The 16,535-nt window shown below is 39.2% G+C and overlaps 1 protein-coding gene across 1 annotated transcript in view; it reads right to left on the reverse strand.

Annotated features, from left to right (window-relative positions):
* Positions 1-465: 465 nt before the first annotated feature.
* The window catches only part of RXFP2 (relaxin family peptide receptor 2), a 60,615-nt gene continuing 44,545 nt past the window's right edge, over positions 466-16,535 (reverse strand). The window contains 5 exon segments of the mRNA NM_001005870.1: positions 466-725; positions 5,056-5,274; positions 8,308-8,718; positions 9,592-9,821; positions 12,470-12,541. Coding sequence (NP_001005870.1) covers positions 466-725; positions 5,056-5,274; positions 8,308-8,718; positions 9,592-9,821; positions 12,470-12,541 — 1,192 coding nt within the window.

The raw sequence follows: 16,535 nt of genomic DNA on the forward strand, positions 1-16,535 counted from the left end.
AGTACAGCAGGATGCTGATGATTTCATTTGACATTGAAAAAGCAAGGAAAGAGATGCTAGGCTTCTGTTATTATAGCCACACTGGGATTAGATGTAATGAATGTTTTTATTTGTGGACAGTGCAACTCAACTTAAAAGCAGACCATGCAATGCCAACGTGTGGGGGTTCCTTGGTAGGTTGGTAGTGTTGACTAGCTACAGACCAACTGCACATCAGCCGACTATATGTGGATTCACTAGTGCATTTCAGGAACATAAGGTGTGAGAAGAACCCATAGTTACTGTTCTTGGCACAGTTGATAAATAGTACAGCTGCCATTGGAATACCAGAAGTCATTCTGCTGTGCTATCTGTGCAGAAAGGTTTGCTGTTGGTGGAGATGAAAAGCATTGCAGATGTCATCTTCCAAATACTGTGCTTTTCTTAGAGGCAGCCCACTGAAAGTCCAGGGTTCCAAAACCATTACTAGGAAATTGGTTTCACTATACTGTCCCCGAGGGTTATTTTGTTCAAAACCCCAAGTTTAAGTGAAGAGGAGTCATCTGTCCACACAATGGATGTGGAGAGACTCTTTTTTTTAGTTTTGAAAATAGATTTCCTCCGATGTTTGTGCAGCAGCTGTTTCAACTTGTCCTTGAAAAAGCTGGTTGTGAGAGTGTAGAGGATTGGGTTCAAGGCACTGTTTACTGGAAGGAAAAAAATGACTATCCAGGAGGTGATTGTGCCTGGAGGGGGAAATGAAGCGTGGAAAATTTCATGAAGTGGAAATTTTAAACAGACACAAATAACACATAAAACTTTGTAATTAATGCTATTTGGGGAGGGCTACCTAGTTCCCTTAAGTTTTCTTTCACCTTATTGAAAATCTCTCTGTGGGAAGAGCATAGGAACTATGAATCCAACACCCTACCTTTTCTGAATTTCAGTAACTGCTTGGTAGGTTATTTTAAGGTCAAATGAGAGGAAATATATAAAAAACACTTCATAGATATAAGTTGACATGTAATTTTTTTTTGTCCTTATTGCTTTTCTTGAAAGTTAAGTAAGAAAATGAGGAAATACTTCTTAATTAATAGATCAGGGTTCAGGAAATGTCTGGTCCAGGATCAGATCTGACTTTGATCTTAACTCCACTCCTGAAGGCCTTATTGCTGCCCCCCCCCCATAATCCAAACATCCTATCCAAAGTGGAGGCTGAAGATGTAAAGAGCAAATGAGAATACACCTTCCAACTTAATCAACCCTTTTGTGTGAAGCCTTACAGATACTAATTAGAATATTAAGGGAAAGATGTCACAAAAGTCCTTTGTGAGGAGAAATTTGTGATGATAGTGTCCTTTCCGAATACACCATGCACGTGGCTAGGATGAAGTGTGTTTTCCTCCTTATACACACCCTGCTTTTAGGGTCAGACACTTAGCTACGTGACTGTAGACAAATCACCTAGGCTCCCTGGACCTCAACTACCCTGTCTGTGAAAGGGGCTGATGATAACTTACTTGATCGAAGTCAGGGGGCTGGGTCAGAGTCGGCGGCTCTGCTGACGTCCCTCTTCAGCACTAATACTTGTGATTTTCCGACCCCACCACACTATGCTGCCTCTTCCCACATCTCCAAAAATGCAAACAACTCCCAGCTCAGGTGAAGAGCTGGATGGTGTCAGGCCAGGGATATATTCCTTGTCACTCTCCTTTGTCACCTTCTTTCCCCTCCCCACCCTCACAGTTTTCTTATCCTTTAGACATCTTTACTTGTTCTTCTTTGCCCTGCCTTGTTCCTTCCATCCTTTCTGTTCTTCTCTTTCTTTTCCATTTCTCCTAACTGCTTATTCTGACTTTTCCTCCTCTCTTTCCTCCTTTCCTGTTATCTCTCCCTTCTCCTTTTTTTCTATGTTTGCCTTCCTCTTTTCCCATCCCATCTTCTCTTTCTTGTCCTTATTTATTTTTTTTGAACTGGAAAGAATATGGAAGAAAAATATCTATATTTAGCATATCTTAGATTTATTAAAGTTTCATATTACTATATTACTTGTATTTAATTTTTAAAAATTAGACAATATGGACAGTGCATGATTGAAAAAAAAAAAAAAACAAAGAAAGACAGAACAAATTAAGTTGCTTTTTGTCTGTTATGTCCCCAAAGGAAATTGTGACCAGGAATGAGATTTCCCATTTAGTCTCAGGGCGACTCACACTAATTTAAGGTCAGCAGGTGAGTTCTGAAAAAGGAAAGCTAATGCTGGCTTCTCTTTCAGGCTGACCACAAATACTATCAATGACATGCCATGGTGGAGCACACCTCTGAGTTCTTAGAGAGTGGGGACATGACAGGTTTAGGTCAGTGAGTGCAGCATTTCCTACAACACACGGGAAGCCGGGCAAATAAGAAGGGGCTTAGTAAAAAATGATCAAGGCTACTCTCTTTGGTCCATTGACTAATTCAAGACAAACCTCAAAGTATTGAACTATAAATGTGCAGAGAGATTGATGTAAGAATATTTTCACAAGGCTTTTATTTTTCCTATTCCAATTTCCCTCTCACCATTAACTGAAATGTCGAAGGCTTTCCAAGGCTGATGATTACTGCTGTGGCTCTCAGATACCCTGGATCACCAGACTTCTCTTGAATCTAAATCGGACAGTGTTCTGGGCTGAATTGTGTCCCCTCAAATCCATACATTGAAGTCCTAAACCCAAGGACCTCAGAATGTGACTATTTGGAGACAGCCTTTAAAGATGTCATTAAATTAAAATAAGGCCATTAGAGTGGACTTTATTCCAATTTAACGGGTGTGCTCATAAGAAGAAGGAAACTTTCATATAGGAGAGATACTGTGGGAATATGTACAGAGGAAAAGATCATGTGAAAACATAGTGAGAAAGTGACAATCTGCAGGCCAAGGAGAGAGGCCACGGCAGAAATCTGACATTTAATTCTGGACTTCCAGCCCTTTAGAACAGTGAAAAATAAATTTCTGTTGCTTTAGCCACCCAATTTGTGTTACTCTGTTATGGCAGCTCAAGCAGAGTAATACAGAGAGAAAAAGCCTCAAGGAGTTGACAAACTCACAGAATATGAAAACTGGAAGGAATGTGAGAGGCCATATGAAAATCATCTCAGTGAGGTGAGGTGAGGTGACCTCCCTATGTTTCCTCAATTGGTCAGTCGGGGGTGGGGTGGGGGTCAGGACAGAAACCCAGGACTGCTGCCTCACTTGGTTTTTCTTCCACCACACAAGGCTGCCTCCTCCCACATCCAAAAGAAGCAAGTGCTGAAGTGGTGAAGGACATCAAAAGGCATGAAAAGAGAAGTTGGGGGGGTTGATAGGATCATCCCTTTCACACCATGTTCCACCACACTTGGACCAGCTCAGCATCTTTCATTGAAGAAGCATTTATTAAATAACATTATGTGAAAAGCACTGTGGAAAGATGAATAAGACATGGTCCCTATCATCCTGAAGCTTATCATCTGAAGGGAGAAATGAATGTATTCAAAAATAACACTGATGGAAGGCAGTTCACATGAGGCTAATAAGTGAAGTGTGAACAAAATGTAACAGACATTTGAACAACTGGGTTGGATGGGAATGGTTTGGAGAGAAGTCTGGAATGATACCATGGAAGAAGGAGTATTTGGAAAGAATTGTGAAGGATGAGAAGGGGTATTTAGTAAGCTAGAGTCTTACAGGTTGAAGATACAATCCGGGTGGAAGGAACAACTTCAGCAAAGGCAAAAAACATCAAAAAGGTGCAGAAGAAAAAAACCCCAATAATTCTAATGGGCCTGGATCACAGAATGCATGAGGGCTGGGTGGGAGGTAAACATTTCTAATACTGATCCCAATATTTGGACTTTATTCCCTGAGCAATGGTGGCCAAAGGACATTTCAGTCCTGTTGAATTTGGAATGTAAGGCTGTAAAACTTGAGCTATCCAGGAAGCTTAGTAGACTGGACAATTAATCAAGTTCCCCATCTTCATGAACTCTGCTCCTCACGTCCACCTTGGCTCTCCCCGATCCCTGGGCAATGGCATGCACATTCAGTGCACAGCCTCTGTTCTCACTGCCCAGGAGAAGTTCCTAAGTAGTCAGCCCTGATCTCTCTCTTAATCTGTACTTTCACACCTTACATGGCTCTAGAGAACATCTCTGCCTTGCTGTCAGGCAAAACTGACAGGTGAAGGGGAAGCTGTGGATGTTGTGTGTCATTTTGCAGTGAGGCATTTGATAAGGCCCTCCATGACTTTATGCACAAGCCAGAGGGACATAAACTGTTACAGCTGTTTGTTATTTGAAGATTCATGCTTTTATAAGTGCTTCTGAAGTGCCAAGCCCATGTGTGACCATGGGGTGCCAAGATGAATAAGACACAATTCCTGCCCTGGATGAAACTCCCCAAATAGAAAGTCTATTTCACTGAGAGTTGGGCCAAAGCCCTGAAGGTTCCCTTCCTAGGTCCTAGAAAGAGATTCAAGTGAAATCCTAACTCATGAAAGGTTTTTTCCTCTGGTTGAAGTAAGGGTATATGTGGGAAACCTGGCCTTTTGGGTGAAGGACTTCCACAGACTATCTGACATTTTGCAGAGTGGAGCCTAGTGTGACAACCACAGCTCAAGGACCATGAAACAGACTGGTGGTTCTTAATCAGGGGTGTGTGTCTCAGAATCACTTGAGGAAATTTTCCAAAAAGCAGTGTGTAGCCCTTTGCCCATATAGATTAAATCTAGAAGCCCAGAGTGAGACCTGGGCATGTATATTTTTATTTTTATGTGTACTCTTGGTTAAGACCCAGTATCTAGCTCAGGTAGAAATAAGACACTAAATCTTAGATTTATTTCTAGCTCCTGTTTTCTGAACATCCTTATCTGGATTGAACCACTGATCAGTTTCTTAGAATATAGATCATAAAATATTGAGGAAAATAATAGCTGTTTGTACCAAAGTCGTCGTAGGTATTGACAAAGTATTTACTATATGTAAGGCATCGTATTCTGACCTCATCAAGGGGTGTAGAATGGCACAATGCACTTGGGAATAATAGAAGGGACTGACCTGGTATTTCCACCCGGAAGAGGGAGAGAATTTTAATTACAAATACAGGAATCCAGCAGATGGCATCAGAGAACACTATAAAAAAGAAACGATTTGCAACAGCCACCTCTCTTCCAATGGGATTCCTCACTTCTGAAGTCTGCAAGGCAGTTTTTTTAATGGAACAGAACATAATAGTATAGGAAAACACAATGATGAGAAAAGCCAGCAAGTTCACACCTGTTGGGAAAAGCACAGCTCTTAACATCTCAGGTGTATAAATCGACAATAAAAATATTGTGTTACATAGATGCTCACTATGGTGCCCCTTATGCTGTACTTCCAAGAAGCATTCTTTTGTATAAGCTCGGTGGTAATCAGCTAAAAACCCTGACTCTAAGGCTTGAAGCTGGAATAAGCTAATGGAATTGGGTTTGTCAGATCAAAAAGATATTTGAAATACACAAACTCTTTATGAAGAGTTACAGAGCTCTGAAATTCAGATCTAGGTGTATCATGAGGTGGATTTTAGCTTTTTTTTAAAGCCAGAAAAAAGCTCTTTTCATTTTTTGCTCTCTGCAAATTCAGATCTTAAGGGATTACTGTAATCATATGTACATCTCAAAAAATAAACATGACCTCATTTCTTTATCTTATAAATATGAACAAGACAACCTTGGAATATCAAGAAGATAATAGCCTCAGAAACATTTCTCACTTTTTTTTTTTTGGTCCTAAGTAAAAATCATACATAAAATGAAAATTCATTCTTTTAGATAACTAACAGGAATTTAAACTATAATTCAGAACACTTTAGCCTTGTTTTAGAGAAAAAAGAAATAAGAAAAAATAAAAAATTCAATGATATGAGTTATTTTCTTAGGGTCAAATATGTTTAGATGATTCTCACTTAACATTACCATCTTATAATTTTGTTAGTCACTTTGTCATATTATGTCTATAATAAAAATCCTAAGAGTAATGATTTTATTCTTCATTGTGAACATAAAATATGCATGCAGTTTCAAAGTTGTTTAAAAAAAATGTTCTTCTGAATCTAGATTATATGTAAAAAGGGTCAGGTCTTGGGTAAAATTATATAAAGTCCTAGTGTTCTGTTGTTTTTATCCAAAACATTTCACATTCCACAAAATCTCATATAATAAAGCTGTACATTAGAATTTTATAAAATTGGTTTATGTTAAGCCTCTTGTCAGAAACTTCAGTTAAGAATAAAAGAAAATGATTGTTAAAAATGATCCTCTGGTGCAAATTATGAAAACAGGCTTGAATGGATCAAAAGTGTGTGTTCTGAAAGCACCATCGGGATTAACCATGAGAAGTTAGCAATTGGAGATAGTGGGAGAGAGGCATATGGAAACTGTAGTATTCTTGCAACTTCTCTTTAAATCTAATTCCATTCTAAAATAAAGAATTCATTTAAAAATAGTGTACTCTTATACTCTTTAAAGAGAAGAAAGGAATTTAGGACTCCTTCCCTCATAGGTTATTCACATATATATAGATGATGATGAGATATGTGTGTGTATGTGTATCCTTTTGTCTATCTGGAATACATCACAGGTGCCAAACCCATTTTAGCCTACCTTGCCCCCTTTAACTTTAAGATCCAGACACACCTAACTCGTTGGTCCCTCATCTGGGCCTGTTCCTTGGCTGTGGGCCTCTATTTCCATGTCTTTTCCTGGAATTAGATTTCACTTAGCTAATACCTCCTTAATCTTAGGGCCTAAGGATTTGGATTCATTTCTACCGGAAAGGCTTCCCTCCTGCTCAGATTGGAGCTCTAGAACATTCAGTACTCCTCCTTTATGTCATTTGTGAGTCTGTGTTGTAAGAATGTGTTTACTTGCCTTTATCTCCCTTTCTGGTGGCAGGTCTGTGAGGGCTGATCTGTTATTATCTCCAGGGCTCAAAATAATGCCTGGCCTATAGCAGGTGTTTAATAAATCCTTGATGAATCAGTGAATGTAATGTAGTATGTGTGTATGTGTGTGTGTGTGTGTGTGTGTGTGTGTGTGTGTGTGTATGTGTGAGGGAGGGAGCGTCTCTATAAAGTGCATCTATGCTAGAAACAGCTTACAATATCCATGAAAAAATAGCTATAGAACAGGACAGTATGTGAAGAGTATTATTAAAATGGTGCTAAGAAAGTATATTTCTCAGAAGAGAAGGAATAGATAGATAGCTGGGACTGGTGGTTAGAGCCATTTTGTGATGTGTTTTAAGTGATTTACACTTGACAATGGCAGTAGCTGGGAGTCATTGAAGGTCTTGGAGCAGAGGCAAACACAGTCTTTTCGATACTCAGGTAGTGAACAGATAAATAGGAGAGAGAAAGCCTTTGAGACAAAAGACTAGTAAGGTCCAATGTACTAAACCCTTATTTATAAGCCCTTAAGGGTTGAGATAGTGAGGCTTTAAATGAAGGTGATAGTAAGTACAGACTGGAAGAAATAGAAGGCAGAGGCATTTTTTGATGAAAAAAAAATTCTTTGAAAAAGAAAGGATGATAGAGCTTATTGACCACTTAGATGAGGGGGAAAAGGTGAGAGGAGGTAATTAAAAAGATAAAGCTGCCCTAGTTAAAGAAATGACATGGAAATCATCTAAAGATTAAGCAGGAAGGATACCTATTAGACAATAACAAAAGTTTTTTTTTCCAAACTTAGAGAACTAAACTTCTCATTCATTTTTTTTTTGTTTTTTTTTTTTAGTGAGAAAGTAGATCTTCTGTTCTAAAAAATTGGGGGATTATGAAAATTGAAAAGCAAATACTTATATTAAGCACTCTTACATTGTCGGCTTTAGAGTTACATTTACCAAAGGCAACTTTCCTGCTATTTCCATTCTGATAATCTCCTGCTAGTGGGTTCCCAGAATTTTATTATTCTTATTTACTTAACTCATATCTAGATTGTAAAAAAAAAAAATGAGTTCAGATAGGGTCCCAGGCCATGGCCTAAACTAGAATTTCTCCAGCTCATAATCACAATGTGAAAATCCAGGGGTCTTACAGATAATAAGAGATCATCCAGGGATTCTGATGGGATGGTTTTGTTTCCCATACTGAATCTCTACAATAAAAGTTTAATAAAAACTATAAATACTCAGTGAGAACTTTTCTTTAAAAAAGGACACAGTCTGAAGTATAATCATTTACTTCTTGAAATGGACAAATACACCTTTGCTGAAATTTATGGTATTTCTATCAGGATTATATTGGCCCAGAAAATGCAAAATATAAATTACCTAGAAAAATTCCAAGAGAATACCCTTTGCTTCCAATGTCTTCTGTTTGGTCATAATAAAGTGGAAAACATACACCATTTTTTCCATAAAAATTGCCAAAATAATCCTCCTTCCAAAATGGAATCACAGCTATTAAAAATCCCACAATCCAGATGCAAATGAGGATGACCATGGTCTGCCATTTTCCAGGACGAATGTTACTGAAGGGAAAGACAATGGCCAGGAATTTCTCCAAAGTCAAGTATGTCAGCAGCAGGACGGACACTTCAGTAGACAGCATGGCCAGGAACCCCATGAGACGGCACTGTAAACTCTCCATCCACAGCAGCGCATACTTCTGATACTGCCCTCGGTATTTTATATCAAAAAAGCCAATGAAGAACAAATAAACACCCATCAGGCAGTCTGCACCTGTTAAAGAATCAATACAGTGTCTGTTGGTGGTTCCCAAACATCTCTGTTTTGGTTTTCTAATTAGGTATTCCTCTTCCATCCTGTATTAAATGAACTAATACAAACACCTACAGCAGTCTCTAGAAGCCAATGGAGTTCACGAAAGTTGTCCTAATTCTAAAGTACCATACTGGGTCTTTGTTTTATAATTTAAAAACAGTGGTGATGTGTGGGGGAGTATTTTTTGTGGGGAATCTATTTTTTTTGAATAATAAATTTATTTTTTATTGGTGTTCAATTTGCCAACATACAGAATAACACCCAGTGCTCATCCTGTCAAGTGCCCCCCTCAGTGCACCCCACCCCCCTCCCTCCTCCCCTTCCACCACCCCTAGTTCGTTTCCCAGAGTTAGGAGTCTTCCATGTTCTGTCTCCCTTTCTGATATTTCCTACCCATTTCTTCTCCCTTCCCCTCTATTCCCTTTCACTATTATTTATGGGGAATCTATTTTTAAAACAGTAAACAAGTATTACTTGCATAGTCAATAAAGAGAGTAATTTCCTGGGCTTGAGGAATATGGGTGCTATTGTAATTGAAGGTTAGAACTTAGTTTATAACCCACAACCTGTCTTCCATAATCTCTCTGTTGATTCACTGGCTGGCCCCCCTGTTACCCCATTTCCAATATAAAACCCCAATCGGTGGGTTCTGGATTACTGCAAATTCATTCAGTCTAAAACAGAGAGCCAAAGAGAACAGTACTTCATACTTAGAACAAAAATTGCCCACCTCACCATTTATGTTAAGTGCCATTGTTGAAGACCAGTATGAATCTAGTGCACAGGTCACAGAAGACATCCTAAACCCATTTAGATAGGAAACATACTTACAACAAAGGATTTTGATGGATGTAGCGTGAGTTGTATTTTCAGCTTTAATGAAAGATCTCATGCCAATGACAAAAAGATTTCCAAAGCAGGTTATGAAAGCTATAACCCAGACAAATATTCTGAGGATATTGTTAGCCAAGAGGTCCTCAAATGAAGAAATGCCGTCAGTCAAGGGCATACATATGCGGACATGGGGAGCATACGAGCAGTATCGAAAGTTTTTGAAATAACTAAATTCAAAGGGAAAAAAAGAGTCACTTTACAGCAATGACAGAGAAACTACAGTTGCCGTCCTATAATAGAGCTGCTGCTCTGTCAGGTAGGCAATGTCACTAGGTCTGTTTATTTTTGTTTAGTATTGATTATGCAATTATAAAATTCTTCATTAAATATTATATTACTCTAGACAATGTTCTTCTTGGAAAGGTAGAGAACCTGAAGGATGTAGAAATTTTGTGGCTTGACTGAGATGAATCAGGGGAGGAAATGAGAATGTGAAGTCTCCAGAACTCCATTTTTTCCTCATCCCATTGGATTATTCTCTAAGGCATTATAAAAAGTAAATTGTCATTGTTATACTGATCTGCAGCAAACATTTAGGGGCTTGGGTTTGGGATGTAAAGGACATAGGGTAGCTCACTGAAAACACCCCTGTCTTGGACTTCTTTTTAAGTATACTCACTTAGCCAGCCTCCTTTTCCCTGACCCTGGCAGGAAGGGAGGGTCTCTGATACTAGGAAAACTCAGTCTCCCAGGAGCTAGGAGAAGAAGCAGATTTCTTACCAGGGCCTACAAGGGCTTAAACAATTTCTACAGGCAAATATAGGTTTGCTTGTGATCAATGTATTTATTTTTATGATCTAGATGTGTGGATGCTTGACGTGTTTGTATTCGGAGATCATTTGGCTTACTGCCATTCCTCAAACCTGTGTATTTAGGGTTTTTATCTCCCCATGAAACTTATTTCATTTTTGTTCTCTTGTACTACCTCTTTTAGCTCATTTCTCTTTGTCTAATCCTTTTTTGCCATCTCCCTATTCAGTTTTGAGACTAGCAAGTTAGACCAAGTTTTACTTTGCTGGGACCTCAAAGCCGCTGGGATTGATTGGCTGCCTACATCCACCTCACCTTCCCTTCCTTGTTCATGCCACTCAGGAATATTGGCTTTATTCCATTTTTCAAACAAGTCAGGCTCACCTCTCTTCTCAGGGCAGTGCTTTTGCTATTCCCTCTGCCTGGAAGATTCTTCCCTCAGATATTGCCAGGCCTGGTCCCTCCCTCCATTCAGGCCTGCTCAGATGTCACTTCTCCCTTCTAGAAGCCATCTGTGACCTCTCTCTGTCCCTTCATATTGCTATACTTTTCTTCACAGTGTTTATTCATTATTTATTTGTTCACTTTCTGTTTCCCCAAGCTAAATGGAAGCTCCATGAGGTAGACACTTCTGTCTCCTGTTTATCCTGTGATCTCAGATCTAGAACAGTGCCTGACACATGGGAAGTACTCAAAAATACTTCCTAAATGAGCAAATAAATGATGGATAATTTCGTGCTGGATTTGTCAAGTAGAGAAATGGAGGACAACTCCTGCCCTCAAGTAACTTACAGTCTAGCTTCCTGAAATCATCTATCCTATTAAAGGAACTTGATGTATAATTCCATTTTTATCTTCTCCTTGCCTGGAGTCCTTGGCACACACCTGACCTGACCTCTTAGTTCCTTTAAGTTTCCATTATGTCCTGTCTTCAGATAGACAAAGCTAGGGTCTCTCTTGGTCATTCAACCTCTCCTACTGCTGTGACCATGGCACTGGTTGGCAGGTGGAAGGGCTGGGGGTTATGAGGTGGAGAGGTTTCAATAAATGGTGGACAAGGAAGGTAAAGAATAAGCAGGTCACTTAGTAGGGAAGTAACTAAAGTAACACATTTTCTATGAATTGTTAGAAAATTGTTAGGTCCTTCTTAACCTCTGCCAGAGGTTCATATTTTAAGTGGCAGCTTCTTCATCAGGTTCTAAAAAGGACCTCATATTCTACTTGCAACAAGGAAATTATATAGCCTCACTGAATATTTAGCCTCATTAAATATTTAAATAGGAATATTTTCTATTGGTGCCACAGAAAGAGAAATTATGAAAACCATGTGGATATGCATCAAATACTTGTCTTTTAGTAACTATCACACCTACTGCAGAGACATAAACAAAATGTTCTCTCGAAAAAGCACCTTTACACCAACCATTTCATCCACTTGCTGCACCCAACTTGTAATCTTACACCGAATCCTCCCTATTGTTATGGATAACAAGGGTTAATTTTTGAAATCATGAACACATAGATTACACAGTTGATAAAGAAATGATCATGTCATAAACACATATATTAACACAACTTACACAGTGCACTTTAGCCAAATATATTAAAGTGACATCAAAAACTACTATAAAGATTAATTACCTCCATTTTGTAGTGCACTTAGTAACAGTAACAACACCTGGAATTTATATAGCACCTTTCTTCCTAAGGGCTCAAATCTTAGAGCAGCCGACTGCTCACTCATGTGAGGTGAATTAATGTTTCCAGGTCTCCTGAGTACCATTTAGCCAGTGACTTCATCTTGTGTAATGTGTGGTACCCTGATCTCTTATTGGGCCTCAATTGGATAAACAGCGTGTTTCCAGAGAGAAGTGTCATTCATGTCGGCACATCATAATATTGAACTCTATTTGAACAGGGACCAAAGGTGACAAAATTAAAAAGTTCTCAATAAAAAGACTTTTCTTGCATAAAAACACATTGCAGTGATACATTAGACAGTTTACACTAGAACATCGGCAATATTTCACCATGCTTACTTCTCCATTCTTACATACATACATACATGTGAGAAAGATTCATCATGGGTTGAAACATCCGTGTGTTTATATTTGGAATCTCTATCCTTTCCAGGTCTCTGGAAAATATGCATAATAGGTTTCATGTTTTCAGGGCTTAACTTTTTAGTAATGGCATTTTGTCATATCCTAAATACCATGCTTCAAAGTCTTGTTACCAATTCAAATTAGGATGAAAATCTTATGGTAAACTACCTTAGAAGATCACCATTTTTCTTTAGGATTTCTGGAAGTTGGAGCTGATTTTGTCATTTTATTTTATTTTATTTTATTTTTTTTTGATTTTGTCATTTTATATGCAGAACATTTTCATGCATTTCTTTGATTTAAAAATGACAGCAAAGATTTGTGTGATCATAAAATTGGCTATGTAGTTTGATTTTATAGACCATGCCATGTGAGTTTTGGGGGGTTTCAGACAGGAAATGATATTTTCAACCTGAGAACATCACTGAAGTAGGTTTTGTGAGAACTTGGATTCAAATAAAGTTGTTTCTTAAAGATGCCAAAAGAGTAGGGATCCTCAACTCATCTGGTCCCACAAACTTACATTCAAAACATCTTGAACACCTATGAATTTGACCTGAGATTTAAAGAGATAACAGCTGGAACACTACAGAGAGAAAAATTTCTCTTCTAACAAGGTAGGAAAGTGAAAAATAAAAAATAAAAAAAGAATAAATTAGTAGAGGGGAGCCGCCAGTAGCCAGGCTAGAGTGGAGCGGTGAAAGCCTCCGGGGCACAAAAGCCCAGCCTGGAGAAGTGGGAACTTTAAAAATCCATGCTGGACTTTTCCCTCATGGAAAAGTGCTTAGCAGGGAAATCGGGCAGAATCATAGGAGGGGCAATGAAGCCTCAAGATTCCTGGAATCACTATAAGAGGAGGGGCAGCGGGATCCCTGGGTGGCGCAGCGGTTTGGTGCCTGCCTTTGGCCCAGGGCGCGATCCTGGAGACCCGGAATCGAATCCCACATCGGGTTCCCGGTGCATGGAGCCTGCTTCTCCCTCTGCCTATGTCTCTGCCTCTCTCTCTCTGTGACTATCATAAATAAATAAAAATTAAAAAAAAAAAAAAAAAAAAAGAAGAGGGGCACCGAGGGGGAATCTCACTGCAAACCAGGGTCCGATATGGGTAAAGGACTGGAGTGCTGCAGCCCTCGGGGCATTTGAGAGAAACCAATTGGTTAGGTGGTCCAGCTCCGGACAGAGGTGGCTGTGCCCCATTCCCATTGGGAGAGGCATTCTCTGGGAGCGTGGGTCCAGTGGTACAGGGCTCTGAATCCCAGGGCACCCAAGCAGACAAAGCCAGCGATTCTGCATTTCTCCTGGGACAGGTGGAAGCAGGGAGGGCACGGGAAAGCGAGAACTCTACTGCCGCTGGGTGCCCAGCAAACTGTGCAGATCAGGGCACCCGGGCCTGCTCCCTGGAGCATCTAGGCCAGTGAGGACTGGGAGACTGCGGTTAGTTACTCGTTGGGAGCTCGACTCCAGAGTTGGAAATCTGGCCACTGCCATTGTTTTTCCTCCTTGTTTCACTTTGTGCCGGGGTGAGGCAGGGCTGCTACGAAACAAAGGCCTCACAGGAAAAACAGCTCCCACTGAGCTTGGCACCTGGTAAGGGGTGGGGCTTCTCTGCCCAGGGACAGACATCTGAGAATCAGCACAGCATACCCCTCCCCCAGAAGAACTGCTGGAAGAACAGGGGAAGAGCAAGTTCATTGACCAAGCAGTGCTGGAAAGCTCCAGGACTGAGGGAAAATAGTATATAGAACTAGAGGGTCCTTTGTTCTTCTTTTTTCTTTTTCCATTATGACTCATTTTTATATCAGACAAAAAATTTCAGTATTTTTTTCTCTTTTCCCACCTTAACTACAATATTTTACCAGTTCTTCATTTTTAAGTTTTTTTTTTTTCCTTTTTGACTTTCATATTTCTACAATTAGCTGTCTTAGATATATTTTTCACTTCTGGATTCCCTTCAATGTATTCAATTTAATTTTGGTAGATATATGAGATATGGGTTTTTGTTCTTTGTTTTTTCTGCCTCATTTTGCTTTACAATGGTGGAAGTTAGTGCCTTCTGAAATACTACCAACATACACCCAGAACCAAGTGGAACACCATGTTGGTCAATTCTGTGAGATTATATTCTGTCTTCCTTCTCATTCTGTCCCCTCTTTGATCTTGTTTGTTTTGGGGGTCAATGTTGGGGCTTTCTACAAGTATTGCTGGTTTATATAAATTTGAGATTGAGCATCTTCTAACATACAGAACAAAATATACTCAGAAACAAGAGAATCACCAACTAGAAACCCTCAAGTAGACTACATTCTCTCTCCATTGCTTCCTTACCACCACCATCCCCCCTTTTTCTCCTTTTCCACTTTACTTTTTTTCCCCTTTTCTTTACTTTTCCCCCCTTTTTCTTTTTTCTTCTTTGTTTTTGGTTTTTGGCTTTTTATTTTTACTACTTTGTTTTAAAATTTGTTTCTTATTTTAATGGTCCTTTTATTTTATTTTGTTCTGTTCTTCTTTTTTCTTTTATTTTCTGGTCTCTGACCTCTTAAATCATCTAGGGTGTATTTTACTTAGGTCGTGGTTGATATTTTTGACTCAGCCCATTCATACAGCCACTCTGCACTGGACAAAATGACTAGAAGGAAGAATTCACCACAAAAGAAAGAACCAGAAACAGTATTACCTGCCATAGAGTTACAGAATTTGGATTTAAATATGATGTCAGAAATTCAATTCAGAAGTACAATTATAAAGCTACTGGTGGCTCTGGAAGAAAGCATAAAGGACTCTAGAGACTACTGCAGAATTGAGATCTAATCAGGCTGAGAATAAAAATAGGTTATATAGATGCAATCCAAAATGGATGCTCTAACCACTAGGGTTAATGAGGTGGAAGAGAGAGTGAGTGACAAAGAAGACAAGTTGATGGTAAGGAAGGAAGCTGAGGAAAAAAGAGAAAAACAATTAAGAGCCCATGAGGAGAGGCTTAGGGAAATAAATGATAGCTTGAGAAAGAAGAATATGATTGGAAGAGACTGAGAGAGAGAGAGGACCACAAAGTATATTTGAACAAACCATAGCTGAGAGAACTTCCCAAAGTTCAGGCATTAAGATCCAAGGGATAGACAGGACCCCCCAAAATCAATAAAAACTGCTCAACACCTCAACATTTAATAGTGAAACTTGTAAATTTCAAAGATAAAGAGAAAATTCATAAAGCAGCTCAAGACAAGAGATTCTTAACTTATATGGGGGAAAATATAAGATTAACAGCAGACCTCTCCACAGAGACCTGGCAGGCCAGAAAGGGCTGGCATGATATATACAGGGTACTAAATGAGAAGAACATGCAGCCAAGAATACCTTATCCAGCAAGGCTGTCATTCAGAATAGAAGGAGGGATAAAGAGCTTCCAGGACGTGCGGAAACTGAAAGAATATGTGACCACCAAACCGGCTCTCCAGAAATATTAAGGGGGAACCCTTAATAGTTAATAAACTATCTTTCAATAGTTACTCTGAATGTGAATGGGCTAAATGATCCCATCAAAAGACAGGGTATCGGACTGGATAAAAAAAGCAAGACCCATCTATTTGCTGTCTACAAGAGACTCATTTTAGACCTAAGGACACCTCCAGCCTGAAAATGAAGGGGTGGAGAACCATTTACCATTCAAATGGTCCTCAAAAGAAAGCTAGGGTAGCAATCCTCATATCATATAAATTTAAGTTTATCCCAAAGACTGTAGTAAGATATGAAGAGGGACACTATATCATACTTAAAGGGTCCATCCAACAAGAAAACCTACCAATCATGAATATGTATGCCACTAAAGAGGGAGCTGCCAAGTATATCAATCAATTAATAACCAAAGTAAAGAGATACTTAGATAATAAGACATTAATGGGAGGAGACCTCAACATGGTACTTTCTGCAAATGACAGATATTCTAAGCAGAACATCACCAAAGAAACAAGGACCTTAAATAATACACTTGACCAGATGGATTTCACAGATATATACAGAACTTTCCAT

The sequence above is a fragment of the Canis lupus genome, chromosome 25, assembly GCF_011100685.1.
Source record: "Canis lupus familiaris isolate Mischka breed German Shepherd chromosome 25, alternate assembly UU_Cfam_GSD_1.0, whole genome shotgun sequence".
In the NCBI taxonomy this organism is placed as follows: domain Eukaryota; kingdom Metazoa; phylum Chordata; class Mammalia; order Carnivora; family Canidae; genus Canis; species Canis lupus.